Source organism: Dryobates pubescens, chromosome 17, assembly GCF_014839835.1.
Source record: "Dryobates pubescens isolate bDryPub1 chromosome 17, bDryPub1.pri, whole genome shotgun sequence".
In the NCBI taxonomy this organism is placed as follows: domain Eukaryota; kingdom Metazoa; phylum Chordata; class Aves; order Piciformes; family Picidae; genus Dryobates; species Dryobates pubescens.
In genome coordinates this window covers 22,518,969-22,540,402 of record NC_071628.1, presented here as the reverse complement: position 1 = coordinate 22,540,402, position 21,434 = coordinate 22,518,969, and the positions used below count along the sequence as shown (strand labels likewise).

The 21,434-nt window shown below is 60.1% G+C and overlaps 1 protein-coding gene across 1 annotated transcript in view; it reads left to right on the top strand.

Annotated features, from left to right (window-relative positions):
• CCDC33 (coiled-coil domain containing 33) overlaps positions 1–21,434 on the top strand; it is a 101,401-nt gene that overhangs the window by 28,943 nt on the left and 51,024 nt on the right. Inside the window, exon 5 of the mRNA XM_054168789.1 lies at positions 13,538–13,701. Coding sequence (XP_054024764.1) covers positions 13,538–13,701 — 164 coding nt within the window. The remainder of the gene's footprint in view (positions 1–13,537; positions 13,702–21,434) is intronic.

Below are 21,434 nucleotides of genomic sequence, written 5' to 3'. Positions count from 1 at the left end.
CTGTCAGGAGGTGCTGGGTGCCAGCTGGGACCTGATCAGCTCTGAGGTCTCTTCCAGCCTTACCGATTCTATGGCTCTGTGCTTCTTTTCCAAGCCCAGTGGCTGCGCAGGGCTGGGGGAGCTGAAGCTGCCCAGCTTGGTCCAAAGGCCTTCTCGGCTCCTCCCTGCTTGGGTGGAGTTGGAAATCCACATTTTCTGAGCTGAAAGAAAAGAAATCTTCTCAGATGGAGAAGAATCCTCAAGAGGTTCCCCCCACCCCCCCGGCTCCCCCCAGCCCAGAGCTGCAGCTTGATTTGCTTAGCTGTAGAGCAGCAACTCTTTGGCTGCTGGGAGGAAGGGGAGGAGGAGGAGGGGCTGCCAGCTCTAATTCCTGCAATTGAAGCCATCAACGTCCCCTTTCAGTGTCAACGAGCTGCTCGATGGGAAAAGCAAATGGGGTTAAAAAGGGAAAATTGCACATTTTAAGAGGCTGGGGGTAGAGGGAAGGGGGGGAGGGGAGGGAGACGAAATCACTGCGGTGCCGCTGATAAATGGAGAGAAGGTAGAACCCTCCTGATGGAGCTGCTTGAGCAGGAGCTGGGCTGCTGGCCCAGCTCATTATCTGCCAGGTGAATTGGGAGTTTGCTCCATGAGTGGAAGGGAAATGGATTGGGCAGGCTGGGTCTGCTGGGGGCTTTCACTGAGTCAGCCCGGAGGGGGTCCCCAGCCGGCGGCAGGGAGGGTCCCCGAGGGGAAGGGACTCGGGAGTCAACATCCCTGCAGGGTGCTTGAGGGGGGAAGCATCCTCCCTTCCGGCAGCCCTTCCCCCCCCCTCCAGACCACCCTGTGATCTCCAACGAGGCCTCTCAGGGTCCCCTCGGGCAGGCAGCTTGCTGAGAAAAGAAGAGGAGGAGCAGCCCCAGCAGTGGGGGCTAAGGGGGAGACAACTTGCTGGAGAGCAACAGGAGGAGGAACAGCCCAAGCTGAACCCTAAAGCCAAGGAGCAGAATCCTGCTTCCATCTCCTGCTGAGTGGGGAGTGGGAGCAGAGCAGCCCTGGCTGCCCCCCAGCAGTGGGGGCTAAGGGGGAGGCAACTTGCTGGAGAGCAACAGGAGGAGGAACAGCCCAAGCTGAGCCCCAAAGCCATGGAGCAGAATCCTGCTTCCATCTCCTGCTGAGTGGGGAGTGGGAGCAGAGCAGCCCTGGCTGCCCCCCAGCAGTGGGGGCTAAGGGGGAGGCAACTTGCTGGAGAGCAACAGGAGGAGGAACAGCCCAAGCTGAGCCCCAAAGCCAAGGAGCAGAATCCTGCTTCCATCTCCTGCTGAGTGGGGAGTGGGAGCAGAGCAGCCCTGGCTGCCCCCCAGCAGTGGGGGCTAAGGGGGAGACAACTTGCTGGAGAGCAACAGGAGGAGGAACAGCCCAAGCTGAGCCCCAAAGCCATGGAGCAAATGCCACCTCCCAGCCTCAGATGGGGCCTGGGAACCTTAGGCTGGATGCTAGGAAGAGATCCTTCCCAGCAAGAGGGATTGGGGAGGGCTTGGAGTCACCTTCCCTGGAAGGGCTCAAAACCAGCTTGGATGAGGCTCTGGCTGCCATGGATGAGTTGCTTGGATGGTGTTGGGTGAGAGGTTGGACTTGGTGGTCTCCAAGGTCTTCTCCAACCTGGGTAGCTCTGGGATTCTGTGGGATGGGAGCAGAGCAGCCCTGGCTGCCCCCCAGCAGTGGGGGCTAAGGGGGAGGCAAGCTGGTGAAAGAGCAACAGGAGGAGGAACAGCCCAAGCTGAGCCCCAAAGCCATGGAGCAGAATCCTGCTTCCATCTCCTGCTGAGTGGGGAGTGGGAGCAGAGCAGCCCTGGCTGCCCCCAGCAGTGGGGGCTAAGGGGGAGGCAACTTGCTGGAGAGCAACAGGAGGAGGAACAGCCCAAGCTGAGCCCCAAAGCCATGGAGCAAATGCCACCTCCCAGCCTCAGATGGGGCCTGGGAACCTTAGGCTGGATGCTAGGAAGAGATCCTTCCCAGCAAGAGGGATTGGGGAGGGCTTGGAGTCACCTTCCCTGGAAGGGCTCAAAACCAGCCTGGATGAGGCTCTGGCTGCCATGGATGAGTTGCTTGGATGGTGTAGGGTTAGAGGTTGGACTTGGTGGTCTCCAAGGTCTTCTCCAACCTGGGTAGCTCTGGGATTCTGTGAGATGGGAGCAGAGCAGCCCTGGCCAAGCAAGGAGGGAGAGAACCTCCTGGAGTCAGGAGGACAGAGCTGCACCACTGCCCTGCAGCTGAGCCCACTGCAGGGGCCTGGAGAGCAGGGCTGGGCAGGAGCAGCTGAGGGAGCTGGGGGGGTTCAGCCTGGAGGAAAGGAGGCTGAGGGGAGACCTCATTGCTCTCTGCAGCTCCCTGAGAGGAGGCTGGAGCCAGGGGGGTGGTGGGCTCTGCTCCCCAGGAACAAGGGCCAGGACCATAGAATCAGCAAGGTTGGAAGAGACCTCAGAGCTGATCAAGCCCAAGCTGTCACCCAGCACCTCCTGACAGCTCAACCATGGCTCCAAGGGCCACATCCAAGCCCCTCTGCAACACCTCCAGGGCCTCAAGTCCAGCTGAAGCTTCCTGTGCTCCACTTAGTGCCCAGAAGATTGGACTCAGGGTGAGGCAGAACCTCTTGTGCTCCAGTTAATGCCCAATGATCTCAGGGACCTGTTCCAGCCAGGACAATTCCATCACTCCCTGGCTCCGAGAGCAGGCAGACCATGGAGGAGCCTGCAAAAGTCCTTTGCTTCCCCAGGGCAGCATCCTGCTGCAATTGCCTCCCAGCTCCATGAGCCAGCAGTGTGCCCAGGGGGCCAAGAAGGCCAAGGGCAGCCTGGCCTGCAGCAGGCAGAGTGTGGCCAGCAGCAGCAGGGAGGTCATTGTGCCCTGGGCTCAGCACTGCTCAGGCCACCCCTGGAGTCCTGTGTCCAGCTCTGGGCTCCTCAGTTTCAGAAGGCCATTGAGAGACTTGAAGGTGTCCAGAGAAGGGCAAGGAGGCTGGGGAGGGGTCTGGAGCACAGCCCTGGCAGGAGAGGCTGAGGGAGCTGGGCTTGCTTAGCCTGCAGGAGAGGAGGCTCAGGGGAGACCTTCTTGCTCTCTGCAACTTCCTGCAGGGAGCTTGGAGCCAGCTGGGGCTTGGGCTCTTCTGCCAGGCAGGCAAGCAGCCCCAGAACAAGAGGACACAGTCTGCAGCTGTGCCAGGGGAGGTTGAGGCTGAAGGGGAGGAGAAAGTTCTTGCCAGCCAGGGGAATTGGCCCTTGGGCTGTGCTGCCCAGGGAGGTGGTGGAGTCCCCATGGCTGGAGGTGTTGCAGAGGGGCTTGGATGTGGCCCTTGGAGCCATGGTTGAGCTGTCAGGAGGTGCTGGGTGACAGCTGGGGTGTCCTGGTCTGGCCCTGGGGTGTCCTGGTCTGGCCCTGGGGTGTCCTGGTCTGACCCTGGAGTGTCCTGGGCAGGTTCTGGAGTGTCCTGTCCTGGCCCTGGGGTGTCCTGAGCAGGTTCTGGAGTATCCTGGTCTGACCCTGGGGTGTCCTGGTCTGACCCTGGGGTGTCCTGGGCAGGCTCCAGCCCTGCCTGCGGTTCAGCCCCGGCAGCGCTGAGCCCGGAGCCTGCAGGCTGCGGCTGCTGCCGGTGGTTGTTTAAGGCCAAGTGGTTCTTTTACCTCCCAGCCCCGGGGGGCTGCCAGGGGAGGGGAGGGGAAGCAGCTTCCTGGCGTTTAGCTGCCGCAAGGAGGCTTTGAAAGGAGCCTGGGGAGACATCACCGAGGAAAACTCACAGCAGCTCCACTCCATCTTCACTCCCCGAGCCCCACTGTTGTTTGATGGGCTCTCAGGAGGGGGATAAAGCTGCCACAGCCCCTGCAGCCCCTCATAAATCGCCACAGCTCAGGCTGGGAATGCTCTCAGCACTCTGAGCTGGGTGAAGAACTGGCTGGAGGCTGAGCCCAGAGAGTGGTGGTGAATGGTGCCACAGCCAGCTGGCAGCCAGGCACCAGTGGTGTGCCCCAGGGAGCAGTGCTGGGCCCCAGCCTGCTCAATATCTGTATTGATGATCTGGAGGAGGGGATGGAGTCCAGCAGCAGGAGAGGTGCAGCTGACAGCAAGCTGGGGGCAGGAGTTGAGCTGTCAGAGGGCAGCAGAGCTCTGCAGAGGGACCTTGCCAGGCTGCACAGATGGGCAGAGGCCAAGGGCAGGAGATTGAACACAGCCAAGTGCCAGGGGCTGCACTTTGGCCACAGCAACCCCAGGCAGGGCTGCAGGCTGGGGACAGAGTGGCTGAGAGCAGCCAGGCAGAGAGGGAGCTGGGGGGAATGGTGGAGAGCAGCTGAAGAGGAGCCAGCAGTGTGCCCAGGGGGCCAAGAAGGCCAAGGGCAGCCTGGCCTGCAGCAGGCAGAATGTGGCCAGCAGCAGCAGGGAGGTCATTGTGCCCTGGGCTCAGCACTGCTTAGGCCACCCCTGGAGTCCTGTGTCCAGCTCTGGGCTCCTCAGTTTCAGAAGGCCATTGAGAGACTTGAAGGTGTCCAGAGAAGGGCAAGGAGGCTGGGGAGGGGTCTGGAGCACAGCCCTGGCAGGAGAGGCTGAGGGAGCTGGGCTTGCTTAGCCTGCAGAAGAAGAGGCTCAGGGGAGACCTTCTTGCTCTCTGCAACTCCCTGCAGGGAGCTTGGAGCCACCTGGGGCTTGGGCTCTGCTGCCAGGCAGGCAAGCAGCCCCAGAACAAGAGGACACAGTCTGCAGCTGTGCCAGGGGAGGTTGAGGCTGGAGGGGAGGAGAAAGTTCTTGCCAGGAGGAGGAATTGGCCCTTGGGCTGTGCTGCCCAGGGAGGTGGTGGAGTCCCCATGCCTGGAGGTGTTTAGGAAGAGCCTGGATGTGGCCCTTGGTGCCATGGTTGAGCTGTCAGGAGGTGCTGGGTGGCAGCTTGGACTGGATGAGCTCTGAGGTCTTTTCCAACCTGGTTAATTCTATTCTATTCTATGCCATGCCATGCCATGTCATTTGTCATTCCATTCTCTCACCCTAGAGCAGCCAATCTCTGCTCCTGGAAGCTGGAGCTTGAGGGGCTCCCCATGAAGTTTCAGGGGGTTCTTAGGTCTTGGGCCTGAGGACAGAGGCTGCTGCCTTCTGCCCAGAGCAGCTGTGCATGGTGCCAGGGAGCGCTGGAGGGGCTGAAAGCTGCAGGGGGGCAGCCCCAGGAGCTCACCTCTGGGCTGCTGCTGCCCAGTGGCCCAGAGAGAGCCCAACTCAAAGGGCATCCCTGCAAGCATCAACAGTGCAGAGTCTGCTGGGGGGGAGCTGTAGCTCATGGTAACTCCTCAGGAGGTAGGGCTGGGGCCAGGCTGTCCCTGGGATGTTGTCCTGGCTCTGGGATGTCCTGGTCTGGAGAGGAGAAGGCTCCCAGGAGAGCTTCTGGTGGCCTTCCAGGAGCTGCAGGGGGCTCCAAGGGTGTCAGGGAGGGATAGGGGTCTGGGAGACCTCTGAGGGGGGCAGGAATCAGGGCTGGGACAGGGAGGCAGCAATGGGCACTGGCAGCCCAGAAGGCCAAGGGCAGCTGAGCTGCCCTTGGCCTTCTGGGCTGCCAGTGCCCATTGCCAGAGGTGGAGGGAGAGGATTCAGAGGTGGAAGAGGTGGAAGCCTCCTGCCTGGAGGTGTTTGCAGCCAGGCTGGAGGTGGCTGTGAGCAACCTGCTGTAGTGTGAGGTGTCCCTGCCCATGGCAGGGGGGGTTGGAGCTGGCTGAGCCCTGAGCTCCCTTCCAGCCCTCCCTTCCATCTGGCTGGGATCTTGTGAAGCATCAGCATGCAGCCAGGAAGGGGGGAAGCTTCAGGGGGTGGGGATAAAATGCAGCTGTGTGCTCCAGGTGTGGCAAAGGGATGGAGGCAGCCTCCCCAAGTGCCATGCTTGGAGGTTCCCTGCTGGCTCCCAGCCTGGGCTCTCCTCCCTGAGCTAAACGTTGGGCCCTTGAGGCTATTTATGTGCTGGCAGCTGGCAGCCAGGAGCAATTTAATCTTGGCTGAGCAGTGCTGGGGAGGAGCTGCCTGGGCCCCCAAGGCTGCTTTTTTGGTGATGAGAAAGAGGTTGAGAGGAAAAACAAATTAGGCTGTTGGCAGCTCAGGCCCCTCCTTAATCAGCCTCCCCTGGGAGCCATTAATCAGCAGCCTCAAGGAGGCTTGAAGGGAGGCCTCAGGGCTGAGGTGGGATCACAGGAGCCTGGGATGATAGAAGCAGGGAATCACAGAATGGCAGGGGGTTGGAAGGGACCTCTGGAGATCAAGCCCAGCCCCTCTGTGTGGTGCAGGAGGTGCTCTGCAGCAGCCTGTGCTGCTCCCAAGGCATCCCAAGATGCTTTAACCAGGCTGAGAGAGACTAGGGAGGCAGGGGGGTGGAAGGGACCTCTGGAGATCAAGCCCAGCCCCTCTGTGCGGTGCAGGAGGTGCTCTGCAGCAGCCTGTGCTGCTCCCAACGTGCTTTAAACCTGGGCTTTAACCAGGCTGAGAGAGCCTAGGGAGGCAGGGGGGTGGAAGGGACCTCTGGAGATCAAGCCCAGCCCCTCTGTGCAGTGCAGGAGGTGCTCTGCAGCAGCCTGTGCTGCTCCCAACGTGCTTTAAACCTGGGCTTTAACCAGGCTGAGAGAGCCTAGGGAGGCAGGGGGGTGGAAGGGACCTCTGGAGATGAAGCCCAGTCCCTCTGTGCAGTGCAGGAGGTGCTCTGCAGCAGCCTGTGCTGCTCCCAAGGCATCCCAAGGTGCTTTAAACCTGGGCTTTAACCAGGCTGAGAGAACCTAGGCAGGCAGGGGGTTGGAAGGGACCTCTAGAGATCAAGCCCAGCCCCTCTGTGCAGTGCAGGAGGTGCTCTGCAGCAGCCTGTGCTGCTCCCAGGGGATCCCAAGAGGCTTTAAACAAGCCTGAGGGATATGTTCAGGGGTGAACCTTGTAGGGTTGGACTTGGGGATCCTGAGTGTGTTTTTCACCTGAATGTTTCTGTGATTGATTGATTGATGGATTGATTGATTGATTGTGGGGTTGGGTTTGGCTTGGCAGGGAGGGGGAAGTTTTGCTTCCCACTGAGTGAGGGAAGCTGGAGGTGGTTAAAGTTCTCTTTGGGGGGGGATATGGTTCAGGGGTGAACCTTGTAGGGGTTCTGGGCTGGACTTGGGGATCCTGAGGGTCTTTACCAACATGAATGATTCTGGGATTGATTGATTGATTGTGGGGTTGGGTTGGGTTTGGTTCAAGGAGGGGGAAGTTTTGCTTCCCACTGAGTGAGGGAACCTGGAGGTGGTTAAAGTTCTCTTTGGGGGGGGATATGGTTCAGGGGTGAACCTTGTAGGGGTTCTGGGCTGGACTTGGGGATCCTGAGGGTCTTTACCAACATGAATGATTCTGGGATTGATTGATTGATTGATTGTGGGGTTGGGTTTGGTTTGGTTTGGCTTGGCAAGGAGGGGGAAGTTTTGCTTTCCACTGTGTGAGGGAAGCTGGAGGTGGTTAAAGTTCTCTTTGGGGGGGGATATGGTTCAGGGGTGAACCTTGTAGGGTTCCTGGGCTGGACTTGGGGATCCTGAGGGTCTTTACCAACATGAATGATTCTGGGATTGATTGATTGATTGATTGATTGTGGGGTTGGATTGGGTTTGGTTTGGTTTGGCTTGGCAAGGAGGGGGAAGTTTTGCTTCCCACTGAGTGAGGGAAGCTGGAGGTGGTTAAAGTTCTCTTTGGGGGGGATATGGTTCAGAGGTGAACCTTGTAGGGGTTCTGGGCTGGACTTGGGGATCCTGAGGGTCTTTACCAACATGAATGATTCTGGGATTGATTGATTGATTGTGGGGTTGGGTTGGGTTTGGTTCAAGGAGGGGGAAGTTTTGCTTCCCACTGAGTGAGGGAACCTGGAGGTGGTTAAAGTTCTCTTTGGGGGGGGATATGGTTCAGGGGTGAACCTTGTAGGGGTTCTGGGCTGGACTTGGGGATCCTGAGGGTCTTTTCCACCTGAATGATTCTGTGATTGATTGATTGTGGGGCTGGGTTGGGTTGGGTTGGGTTTGGTTTGGCTTGGCAAGGAGGGGGAAGTTTTGCTTCCCACTGAGTGAGGGAACCTGGAGGTGGTTAAAGTTCTCTTTGGGGGGGGATATGGTTCAGGGGTGAACCTTGTAGGGGTTCTGGGCTGGACTTGGGGATCCTGAGGGTCTTTACCAACATGAATGATTCTGGGATTGATTGATTGATTGTGGGGTTGGGTTGGGTTTGGTTTGGCTTGGCAGGGAGGGGGAAGTTTTGCTTCCCACTGTGTGAGGGAAGCTGGAGGTGGTTAAAGGTCTCTTGGATGTGGTGCTTGGGGGGGATGTGGTCTGGGGGTGAACCTTGTAGGGGTCCTGGCTTGGGCTTGGGGATCCTGAGGGTCTCTTCCAACCTGAATGATTCTGGGATTGATTGATTGATGGATTGGTTGATTGTGGGGTTGGGTTTGGCTTGGCAGGGAGGGGGAAGTTTTGCTTCCCATGAGCGAGGGAGCTGAGAAGCCAAGCGTGGGCTCTCACCTGGAGCTGCAGGCAGCTTTCCTCCTGCCTGGCATGGAAGGTGGGGAAACCAGCCCTGAATTTCCTCTTGGCTCTGAGCAGCAGCTTGGATTTCTTTCTTTCTTTCTTCCTTTCTGTTTTCCTCCCCATTTCTGGGGGCTAACCCCAGCCTTGGGAGGGTTTGGGTAGCAGTTGCCTGCACAGTCTGGCGTCGTTCACGCCTGGCTGTATTTAAAACGTTTCCTCCTCCCTGCTGCCTTTTCCTTTGCTTCCCCAGCCCTGAGTCGCTCATCCAAACTCCCTCCCTAATTACCCAGCAATCAAACCTCCTCGGTGGTGGCTTTTGGAGGGGGGGAGGGAGCTGGAAAGGAGGTGGGTGGAGGGAGAAAACAACCCACCAACCACGTCTGCAGAGCAAACTGCTTCTGTTACCTGGGACGTGAAAGAAAAGAGGGAAGAAGTGATGGGGGGAAACGACCTGGAGCTGGAAATCAAGGGGCGGGCGGGGAGGGGGGAGCCAGCATCACAGCCACAGGTCCTGGGCTCCATCGGTGAGCCTGGAGGGCTATACAGTTCCAAGCAAGGTCATCTGCCAGCTGGAATTCCTCTGGATTGGGGGTTTTGGGGAGCACTGGGGGTAGGGGGGTGCAAATCCTCCTCGAATCCCCAGAGCTGGAGCGTGGGCAGAATGTTTTCCTGGGAGGGGAGCAGGGGCTCCGTGGAGAGCAGCCCTGCCCCTCAGAAACCTACCCTCCTACCACCCTTACCCGGGGCTCTTAGAGCCCAGGCTGTGCTTACCTCTTTCACCCCTCCCCAGCTCCATCCCAGGGTTTTCCCTCTTTGCTGAGGCTAGGATGGGGCAGAATCAGAGGTTCACAGAAGGGCTTGGGTTGGAAGGGACCTTCCAGATCATCCAGTTCCAAGCCCCCCCCGCCCTGGGCAGGGACCCCTCCCACCAGCCCAGCTTGCTCAAAGGCTTCATCCAACCCGGCCTTGAACACCTCCAGGGAGGAGGCATCCACAGCCTCCCTGGGCAGCCTGTGCCAGGCTCTCCCCACCCTCAGGGATCCGTGGTGGTTTGCTTTAGGATCAGGTTTGGGCTCTTCCATATCCCCTTTCCCTCCTTCCTCTCTGGGGAGGCCTTGGGGAGGGGTCAGGATCGCCACCTCGTGCTTGCTGGGGGTGCTTGGGGATGGGGTGCTCGGGGAGGGGGTGCCCAGGGAGAGCCTGAGCCTGGAGGAGCCACTTCTCAGGGCACCATCTCACATCAGTTCTCCTATCAGCAGGGAGCTGGAACTGGGCTTGGGATTAGGATTGGGAACCATTTCCACCTCCTCCTCTCCCCCTTCCCCCAGCCCCTCTGGGAGTTACCTAACCCTCCCCCCCCTGCCCCCCCCGCACCTAACCCTCCCCCCCCCCCCCGCTGCACCTAACCCTCCCCCCTCCCCCGCTGCACCTAACCCTTCCCCCCCCCGCTGCACCTAACCCTTCCCCCCCCCGCTGCACCTAACCCTTCCCCCCCCCGCTGCACCTAACCCTTCCCCCCCCCCGCTGCACCTAACCCTTCCCCCCCCCCGCTGCACCTAACCCTTCCCCCCCCCCCCTGCACCTACCCCTCCCCCCCCCCCGCTGCACCTAACCCTTCCCCCCCCCCGCTGCACCTAACCCTTCCCCCCCCCCGCTGCACCTAACCCTTCCCCCCCCCGCTGCACCTAACCCTTCCCCCCGCCCGCTGCACCTAACCCTTCCCCCCCCCGCTGCACCTAACCCTTCCCCCCCCCCCGCTGCACCTAACCCTCCCCCTCCCCCGCTGCACCTAACCCTTCCCCCCCCCGCTGCACCTAACCCTTCCCCCCCCCGCTGCACCTTACCCTTCCCCCCCCCGCTGCACCTAACCCTTCCCCCCCCCCGCTGCACCTAACCCTTCCCCCCCCCCGCTGCACCTAACCCTTCCCCCCCCCCGCTGCACCTAACCCTTCCCCCCCCCGCTGCACCTAACCCTTCCCCCCTCCCGCTGCACCTAACCCTCCCCCCCCCGCTGCACCTAACCCTTCCCCCCCCCCGCTGCACCTAACCCTTCCCCCCCCCGCTGCACCTAACCCTTCCCCCCCCCCTCTGCACCTAACCCTTCCCCCCCCCCGCTGCACCTAACCCTTCCCCCCCCCCCGCTGCACCTAACCCTCCCCCCCCCTGCACCTAACCCTCCCCCCCCCCCTGCACCTAACCCTCCCCCCCCCCGCTGCACCTAACCCTTCCCCCCCCGCTGCACCTAACCCTTCCCCCCCCGCTGCACCTAACCCTCCCCCCCCCGCTGCACCTAACCCTCCCCCCCCCGCTGCACCTAACCCTCCCCCCCCCCGCTGCACCTAACCCTTCCCCCCTCCCGCTGCACCTAACCCTTCCCCCCCCCCGCTGCACCTAACCCTTCCCCCCCCCCGCTGCACCTAACCCTTCCCCCCCCCCGCACCTAACCCTCTCCCCCCGCTGCACCTAACCCTTCCCCCCCCCCCGCACCTAACCCTCTCCCCCCGCTGCACCTAACCCTCTCCCAATTAGTGTTCCCACTCCCTCGGTGCCACTTGCTGCACCTAACCCTCCCCCCCGTTTCGTGGTCCCCCTCCTTTGGGGCCACGTTCTGGTTGTCCCCCAGCCTCCCAGCAGCAAAAGGAGGAGGGGGGGAGGGAAGGAAAGGAGGAGGGGGGGGAGGGAAGGAAAGGAGGAGGGGGAAAGGGAAAGCTGATCTCTGGGTTGGTTTGCGCTTCTCAAGCACCCAAATTCCCACCCTCCAAGCGCTCCTCAGCGTTGGGGGTTTGTTATCCAGCTCCCCCATCCCCCGGTGACGGCTCACGTCCCTCCTGCCAAGCTGATTGCCACCACGGCCTCGGGAAAGGACAAGGGCCGGGGTTTAGGAGGAGCCAGCCCTTGGTTGGAGGGGTTTGGAGGCGAAGCCAGCCGTCGGAGGGGATTTGCAAGCGGCGGCTTTGAGAAGCCCGCGGGGCCGCAGCTCCTGGTTTCAAACCCCGGGAGGTCAGAAGCACCGCACGCAGGGTTTGGGTTTTCGGGGTGGGGGGTGGGGGGTTGGAACTGAAGCAGCGCCGGGGTTGGGCTTTAACCCTTTGCAGCGCCGGCAGAGGTGAGAGCTGTGCCCGAGCTGCCTGCTGCCCCGGGCGGGGGGCAGGGTGAGGATGGAGCTGCTCTGCCCTGAGGACAGACTGAGAGGCTTCGAGCTGTTCAGTCTGGAGAGGAGAAGGCTCCTGGGAGACCTCATTGTGGCCTTCCAGGATCTGCAGGGGGCTGCAAGAAAGCTGGGGAGGGACTTGTGAAGGTGTCAGGGAGGGAGAGGACTGGGGGGGATGGAGCAGCACTAGAAGTGGGGAGATTGAGATTGGCAGTGAGGAAGAAGTTGTTGCCCAGGAGGGTGGTGAGAGCCTGGCACAGGCTGCCCAGGGAGGTGGTGGCAGCCTCCTGCCTGGAGGTGTTTGCAGCCAGGCTGGAGGTGGCTGTGAGCAACCTGCTGTGGTGTGAGGTGTCCCTGCCCATGGCAGGGGGTTGGAGCTGGCTGAGCCTTGAGGTCCCTTCCAACCCTGACAAGTCTCTGATTCTAACCCCAAAGCAAGGAGGGGACAGGGAGAGGGAGAGGGACAGGGCAGGAGGAGGCTCTTTAGAGCTGCCAGGGGGGGTTGGAAGTGGCTGAGCCCTGAGCTCCCTTCCAGCCCTGACAGCTCTCTGATTCTAACCCCAAAGCAAGGAGGGGACAGGGAGAGGGAGAAGGACAGGGCAGGAGGAGGCTCTTTAGAGCTGCCAGAGGGGGTTGGAAGTGGCTGAGCCTTGAGCTCCCTTCCAGCCCTGACAGCTCTCTGATTCTAACCCCAAAGCAAGGAGGGGACAGGGAGAGGGAGAGGGACAGGACAGGAGGAGGCTCTTTAGAGCTGCCAGAGGGGGTTGGAAGTGGCTTGAGGGCCTTGAGGTCCCTTCCAGCCCTGGCAGTTGGGTGGGGGATGTGTCAGCAGCGTCTCTCACTTGGGCTGGGTGTGATGAGTGGGGGGATGGTGTCCTCCCCCCACCCCCCCCAACCCCCTCCTGTGAGTGAGGAAGCAGCAGCTTGTGGCTCTGCTGCTTCTTATCACATCAGCTGGTGGGAATTAATGAGCTGAGGATGGAGAGGGGGGGAAGGGGGGGGAGCCCCTCTCCCCTTTTTCCCACCTCTCAGGATTGGGCTGAGAGCCCAGGCCCTGCCAGAAACTGCAGAGAAGGGCTGGGGAGGAGGGGCAGCAGAGGGGGGGCCAGGGGCTGGGGGGTGGCTGCTGGAAGGTCAGAGGGCTGGGGGGGGGATGCTTTAGGCAGGTGGGCAAAGGGAGCAGTGGGGGTGCTTTAAGGGGGAGCTTTAAATGCTGACCCCCTGGCTGGGGGCTTTGGTTGGAGCCTGCTGTGCAGCTGCCCCCACAGGACCACGCTGGGCTGGCTGCAGCCCGTGGAGGATGCTCTTCATGGAAGCAATCAGGTTGGAGGAGACCTCAGAGCTGATCCAGTCCAAGCTGTCCCCCAGCACCTCCTGACCACTAAACCATGGCTCCAAGGGCCACATCCAGTGCTGCTGGGCGTCCTCCCGGGGGGGGCCTGGCATCCCTTGTGACCCTCCTGTGGCAGCCCAGTGGAGCACTGGGGACAGGGAGGAAGCAGCTGTGAGGGAGGTGGCCCAGGGCCAGCACCTTCTCACCTTTTCCTCCCTCCATCTGGGCTCTGAGCCCTGAGCAAAGCTCTTGCTGACCAGCCAGGGAGGCAGAGATGTGCTGGGGGGGGTGGGAGTGGGGACAGCATCTCGCCAGTTCCTTCATCATCCAGGCTTTCAGTGCCCCACAGGGGCTGTGGGGACATGTTTGGGTCGTGGGGGATGTGCTGGGGACATCCCCTCCCCCACCTGGGCTCTCAGCAGTGAGCTGGAGCCAGGGGCAGGAGGTGGAGGGATGGTCACAGCCCTGCAGGGCGCTGCCAGCCCCTCCCCGGCCGTGACTCCTCTCTCCCTTGGCTCCCAGCAGGTATCCAAGTCCCCTGCCAAGACAGAGGAGGCTCTGCAAGCACCGGTGGGCAGGGGGGGACATGTGGCCAGCCTGGGGAAGGAAGCCATCACTGTCACCCTCCACGGGGCCAGCAACCTGCCCCCCACTCGGGATGGCCGTGTGCCGTGGCCCTACGTCGTGGTGTGAGTACACAGCAGCCCCCAGCAGGGCAACAGAGCTGGGGGGGACACAGCTGAAGGGGGTAGGAGCTGTGCTGGGGACAGGAGAGGTGGTGGGGATGGAGCTGAAGGGGTTAGGAGCTGTGCTGGGGACAGGAGAGGTGGTGGGGACAGAGCTGAAGGGGGTAGGAGCTGTGCTGGGGACAGGAGAGGTGGTGGGGACAGAGCTGAAGGGGGTAGGAGCTGTGCTGGGGACAGGAGAGGTGGTGGGGACAGAGCTGAAGGGGGTAGGAGCTGTGCTGGGGACAGGAGAGGTGGTGGGGACAGAGCTGAAGGGGTTAGGAGCTGTGGTGGGGACAGGAGAGGAGGTGGGAACAGAGCTGAAGGGGTTAGGAGCTGTGGTGGGGACAGAAGAAGAGGTGGGGACAGAGCTGAAGGGGTTAGGAGCTGTGGTGGGGACAGAAGAAGAGGTGGGGACAGAGCTGAAGGGGTTAGGAGCTGTGCTGGGGACAGGAGAGATACTTGGGGCACAGCTGAAGGGATTAGGAGCTGCCACTCTCTTACTCCATGCAGGAGGGACCCTCTCTGGGCAGGCAAATATCACCTCTGGTGTGGGGAGAAGGGGCAGGACTCCTCCCTGAGGCAGAGCAAGAGAGGAGCTGAGGCACTTGCAGGCTCCCTGGGCCGGCAGGGAGAGAGAGTTCCTCATCCTGGCAGTGCAAAACACTGTCCCAGGCTCCACGGAGCCCTGCTGCCTGGCCCCTGGAGGCTGCCAGCCCAATGAATACAGGAGTGGGTGAATAAATAAACCAGGCTGCTCAGAGAGGGCCAAGGGGCTCCTCCTGCATGATGCATGAGCCAGGGGACACAATTAGCCAGGCAGGCTTTGCTCTGTGCTAAAGAGGGAGGCTGCTCTGCTTGGTGCTGCCTGCCAGCCAGAAGAGCCCTGCCAGGAGGCATCACTGCCCTGGCAATAAAGGGGGGGGGGGGGAGGAAGCAGTTGGTGCTGGCTATGGAATGGGATGGAATGGAATGGGATGGAATGGACCAGGTTGGAAGAGGACTTTGAGACCATCAAGTCCAACCTCTCCCCCAGCACCATCTGATCAATTCAACCATGGCTCCAAGGGCCACATCCAGGCTCTCCCTAAACACCTCCAGGCATGGGGACTCCACCACCTCCCTGGGCAGCACAGCCCAAGGGCCAATTCCTCTGGCTGCCAAGAACTTTCTCCTCCCCTCCAGCCTCAACCTCCCCTGACACAGCTGCAGACTGTGTCCTCTTGTTCTGGGGCTGCTTGCCTGCCTGGCAGAAGAGGCCAAGCCCCAGCTGGCTCCAACCTCCCTGCAGGGAGTTGCAGAGAGCAAGAAGGTCTCCCCTGAGCCTCCTCTTCTGCAGGCTAAGCAAGCCCAGCTCCCTCAGCCTCTCCTGCCAGGGCTGTGCTCCAGACCCCTCCCCAGCCTCCTTGCCCTTCTCTGGACACCTTCAAGTCTCTCAATGGCCTTCTGAAACTGAGGGGCCCAGAGCTGGACACAGGACTCCAGGGGTGGCCTAAGCAGTGCTGAGCCCAGGGCACAATGACCTCCCTGCTGCTGCTGGCCACACTCTGCCTGCTGCAGGCCAGGCTGCCCTTGGCCTTCTTGGCCCCCTGGGCACACTGCTGGCTCCTCTTCAGCTGCTCTCCACCCCTCCCCCCAGCTCCCTCTCTGCCTGGCTGCTCTCAGCCACTCTGTCCCCAGCCTGCAGCCCTGCCTGTGGTTGCTGTGGCCAAGGTGCAGCCCCTGGCACTTGGCTGTGTTCAATCTCCTGCCCTTGGCCTCTGCCCATCTGTGCAGCCTGGCAAGGTCCCTCTGCAGAGCTCTGCTGCCCTCTGACAGCTCAACTCCTGCCCCCAGCTTGCTGTCAGCTGCACATCTCCTGCTGCTGGACTCCATCCCCTCCTCCAGATCATCAGCAAGGATATTGAGCAGGCTGGGGCCCAGCACATCTCTCTCAGCCTGGAGAAGAGCAGACTGAGAGGGGACTCTCAGGAATGGTTCTAAATCAGCTTCAGGGTGGGGGGCAAGCAGAAGGCTCTGCTCAGGGCTGCCTGGGATAGGAGCAGGGGCAGTGGGCACAGACTGGAACCCAGGAGGTCCCACCCCAACAGGAGGAGAAACCTCTTTGGTGTGAGGCTGCTGGAGGCCTGGAGCAGGCTGCCCAGAGAGGTTGTGGAGTCTCCTTCCCTGGAGACTTTCAAGAGCCATGTGGTTGTGTTCCTGTGTGCCCTGCCTTAGCTGACCCTGCTTTGCCAGGGGGGTTGGACTTGATGGTCTCCAGAGGTGCCCTCCAACCCCTACCATGCTGTGACTCTATGATCCTATGGCTGAGGATTTTGGCTCCTCTGGGGCAGTGCTGGGCAGGCTGGTACCCAAGTGCCAAGGGGACAAAGGAAGCAGCAGCCAGGGCCAGGGCTTGTCTGCTGGGGACAACCAGCAGCTGGGCCTGTGCCAGCCTGGAAGCATCTTCTCTGCAAGCACGGAGAGCAAACTGTTGCCTGCTGGATGTTTTCCAGGGTAGAAGCCCTGAGCTCCATGGTGAAGTGGGTGCCCAGGTGGTGCCAGCCACGGTGGTCATGCCAGAGGCTGCCTGGGGCAGGAGGGATGTGGATCTCTGGCACAGGAGCAACATCTGTTGGCTTTGAAAGTAAAACCCAGGAGAGGTCCCACCCCAACAGGAGGAGAAACCTCTTTGGTGTGAGGGTAGCAGAGCCCTGGAGCAGGCTGCCCAGAGAGGCTGTGGAGCCTCCTGCTCTGGAAGCCCTCATGAGCCACCTGGATGTGTTCCTGTGTGCCCTGCCCACTAGGTCATCCTGCTCTGGCAGGGAGGTTGGACTTGATGGTCTCCAGAGGTCCCCTCCAACCCCTGCCATGCTGTGGTTCTATGATCCTATGGCTGAGGAGTTTGGCTCCTCTGGGGCAACGGAGCCCTGGAGCAGGCTGCCCAGAGAGGTTGTGGAGCCTCCTGCTCTGGACACCTTCAAGAGCCACCTGCATGTGTTCCCCTCTGCCTTGCCCTAGCTGACCCTGCTTTGCCAGGGGGTGACTTGATGACCTCCAGAGGTCCCAAGCAGCCTGTTGGCCGGCAGCAGCTGCTTGGAGGGGCTGGCAGCAGCCTCCCACTGCCACCCCTTGCCCCAGGGCCAGGAGCCTCTCCCCCCCTCCCCCCCCCCCCCCAACCCCCAGCCTGGCAGCCCTGGGTTGAGTCCACAGCAGGAGTTGTCTCTATTTCCATAAACCAATTACACTCAGATCATCTCAGGAGGGTTTGAACATCAATAGCTCTAAATGCTGGCACAAGGGTGGCTGTGATCACTCAGGCCGGTGCTGCTCCATCACCGCGTCGCCATGGCAACGGGGGAGTGCTGGAGGGGAGGGGAAGGGAGGGGAGGGGAGGGGAGGGGAGGGTGGCATTAGGGATGCAGGACACATGAGAGGCCTTTTAGTAACCATAGTGAAGGAGCCAAGGCAGAAGGGAATCGGTGATTGCTCTGCCGGGCGCTGGCTCTTGGCGGCACGGAGCAGGCCGAGGTTACAAGGTGGGGAGGAGGAAGGAGGAGAAGCAGAGGGTGGATGTGCTGGTGGGGGCCTGGTGGCAGCTGATTTTCCCCCCCCCTCCTCCCCACTCCCCCACCCCACTCAAGGGGCTGGGTGCCACCAGTGGAGCCGGCTCCAGCTCCATCTGCAGGCATGCAGAGCATCATCACCACCCCCCAGAATGAGGAGTGGGCTGGGTGGGCACCAGCCCTTTGGGGTGCTCATGCCCAGATGCGTGGCCAGCCCTCGGTGCAGAGGATGAGGGATAGGGAAAGGCTTAGGAGAGTGACTCTTAGAAGCTCCCAAGCAACAGGAGAGCCTGCAGAGGCATCGCGGTGCGGTTTCGCTCAGCCCTGCCCCGGCGAGGACGGGCTGGAGCCGGCAGCGGATTGCCTCTGCTCCTCTCAGCCTCTGAACGCTGAGCAGAGCCCCGCTTCCAGGGGGCACCCATGGCTTTGCGGCTCTTTTTCCCCTCCCTCGATGGCTTCCCTCTCCCGGGTGAGTGGTGGGATGCGGGGCCGACCTTGGCGCGCCCGCAATTAGCGGCACAAAGCGCCCGGCCGCGGCCGCCTCGCTCCTCACCCTCGAGTACCTCAGGCTGGCCAAGGTCCCTCCTCGCTCCTTCAGCGCTGAGAGAAGGAGCTCAAGGCCGCTGCTGAATGCACCATCTGCTCCCAAAGCCTGGGGGATGGGGCGGGGGGGCTTTCATGTCCCCCCCACCCCTCCTCCTCCTGCGGGGCTGGCAGGCAGCGGTCCCGGTTGTGGTGCAGATGGGGAGAGCCACTCGGCCAGGGAGTGATCCACCTGGGGAAAGAGAGTAATCCACCTTGGGAGGGAGGTATCCACCTGGAGAAGGGGGTGAGCCACCTAGGAAGAGGGTGAGCCACCTGGAGAAGGGGGTGAGCCACCTAGGGAGAGGGTGAGCCACCTGGAGAAGGGGGTGAGCCACCTAGGGAGAGGGTGAGCCACCTGAAGAAGGGGGTGAGCCACCTAGGGAGAGGGTGAGCCACCTGGCCAGGGGGTGATCCACCTGGGGAAGGGGTGATCTACCTGGGGAGAGGGTGATCCACCTCCAAGGGGGTGAAGCTCTTCCCACAAGCCAAACCTTTTGGCCCTGCGCTGTGCCTCCCCCCAGATGAAGCGAGAGGCTCAGCAGCTAACCCCAGAACAAGGAAGGGTGGCAAGTGGCACGGAGCAGGGTTCCCTCCCGGAGGACCCCTCCGAGCCCCGGGGGGATGCGAGGTGGAGCAGCCCAGGGCCAGGGGAGCAGGGTGGGGGGCAGGCTGGTCACAAGGGAGGGGAAATCCCGGCGCTGCTTTGTGCTCGTCGGCGCGGCAGGCGTGGGAGAGGTTGGACTTGGTGATCCTGAAAGTCTTTTCCACCTGGACCCGTCCCAGGATTCCATGATCCCGAACCTTTGCAGTGGCTGCTGCACCTCTGCCGTTGCTTCATCCACCTTTATTTATCCCTGTGTATCGATCCACCTTTATTGATCCCACATTTTATTCACCCACATTTCTCTCTCCATGCATGTTGATCCAGTTATTTAGCCACAGTTGTTTCCTTGTGTTTATTTATCCCTATTCATTTAGCCACATTTATTCCTCCCTATTTTTATACCCCTATTACTTATTCATCCCTATTTTTATGTCCCTATTGACTTGTCCCCATTTGTTCTCCCTGTTTATATCCACATTCATATATCCACACACATTTAGCCACCTTTGGTTAGCCCTATTGACATCTCCATTTTCTTTACCTGTATTTATTTAGCCATGTTGATTGATCCCCATTGATTGATCCCCGTTGATTTATCCCTATTGGCATCTCCATAGACATTTATCCACATTTATTTATCCATATTTTCATATCCCCATTTATTTAGCCCCATTGATGTTAGCCCCATTGATTTATCCCCATTTAGCCCAATTGGTTTACCCCTATTGATTTACCCCCATTTATCTACCCCTATTGATTTACCCCCATTCATTTACCCATATTGATTTACCTCCATTTATTTACCCCTATTAATTTACCTCCATTCATTTATCCCTATTGATTTATCCCCATTCATTTACCCCTATTGATTTACCTCCATTCATTTATCCCTATTGATTTATCCCCATTCATTTACCCCTATTGATTTATCCCCATTTATTTTACCCCACTGATTTATCCCCATTTATTTACCCCTATTGATTTACCTCCATTTATTTACCCCTATTGATTTACCCCCATTCATTTACCCCTATTAATTTACCTCCATTCATTTATCCCTATTGATTTATCCCCATTCATTTACCCCTATTGATTTATCCCCATTTATTTTACCCCATTGATTTATCCCCATTTATTTACCCCTATTGATTTATCCCCATTTATTTTACCCCATTGATTTATCCCCATTTATTTACCCCTATTGATTTATCCCCATTTATTTTACCCCATTGATTTATCCCCATTCATTTACCCCTATTGATTTACCTCCATTCATTTACCCCTATTGATTTATCCCCATTTATTTTACCCCATTGATTTATCCCCATTTATTTACCCCTATTGATTTACCTCCATTCATTTACCCCTATTGATTTATCCCCATTCATTTACCCCTATTGATTTACCTCCATTTACTTATCCCTATTGATTTATCCCCACTGATTTACCCCCATTGATTTATCTCCATTGATTTACCCCCATTGATTTATCTCCATTGATTTACCCCTATTCATTTCCCCCCCCCCCTTTATTACTCCCCATTTATTTTACCCCTATTGATTATCCCCATTGATTAATCCCCATTTATTTACCCCTACTGATTTACCCATCTTCATTCCCCCCCAACCTGCACCTGAGCCTTCTCCTCCCCCAAGCTCAGCACCGAGCACAGTGCTGTGGGAGAGGGGCAGAGGACCCTTTCCCTGAGGCCACATCCTGCAGCCCCCCCACGGAGGCTGGCAGCTCGGGCGCTGGTCCTCCCCACCACAGCTCATCCTGCCTCGGGGCGGGGGGGTGGATTATTGCCTGCACCAGCCCCAACCCCCGAGAAACAGCTCACCCCGTGGAGATAACAACTTCTAACCCCAGATGAAGAAATGATTACGAGGGCTGGGGCGCAACCAAGCCCTTTGCTGCCCACCCCGGCAGGGTGGCTGTCCCCAAGCGCCGTCGCCAGACGCTGCTGTATAATCACCCCCGGGCGGGGGGGATTGTCTCTAGCCTTCATCTTCCTCTTTTATCTCGGCGGTGGGTGGCTGGCTGCTGGCAGCCCCGAGCCGCGGAGCCGAGCGCCTGCCTCCAGAGAAGGCAGGGAGCGGTGCGGAGCGTCCGAGGAGCGCCTCGTGGTCCGGCCCAGATGGGTTAGCCCTTGGGCTTGCTCGCCGGAGCCCCTCACCGCCCCCTGCCCCAGCAGAGAGGCTGGGAGCTGGCTGGGATGAGGAGAAGACATCAAACCGTCCCCGCCGTTCCTGCTGCCCCCCACCCCCAGGCCCCTTCGTTTGATCTGGGAGCCCATCCCCACGTGCTGCGTTGTTGTGGGTTGTTCTCCTCTCCCCCCGCCCTCCCCCTCCCCACTTCACAGCTCTTTTTGAATGCTCTCTCCTCCTTAGGCAAGTCGATAATGAAGGGGGCCCAGAGCAGCCCCTTCTCGGCTTCCTCCTTCTCCTCAACCCCCACTCCCTCCCCAGCCCAGGTCTGGCTTCATTCGGACTCTGAGCACGTTGCGGGGAGAGCAATCCCCCACAGAGCTCATTACTGGAGAGGCACTTTCCTTCCAGCCCTCCTCCAGAAGAGTGCCAGCCCCGGTGCTAATTCCACCTGCCAGAGCCAGCCGGCTCAGCTCCGTCCCCGTGGGATGCAGGTGGGCTCCGCCAGTGGGGAAGGAGACACGAGGGAGATGGGAGGGGAGCATGGATGTCAGGTTGGATGCTAGGAGGAAGTCCTTCCCCAGGAGGGTGGTGAGAGCCTGGCCCAGGCTGCCCAGGGAGGTGGTGGAAGCCTCCTGCCTGGAGGTGTTTGCAGCCAGGCTGGAGGTGGCTGTGAGCAACCTGCTGTAGTGTGAGGTGTCCCTGCCCATGGCAGGGGGGTTGGAGCTGGCTGAGCCTTGAGCTCCCTTCCAACCCTGAGGATTCTGTGATTCTATGGGGTGTGGAGGCAAGGTGGGTCCACAAGATCAGTCCCTT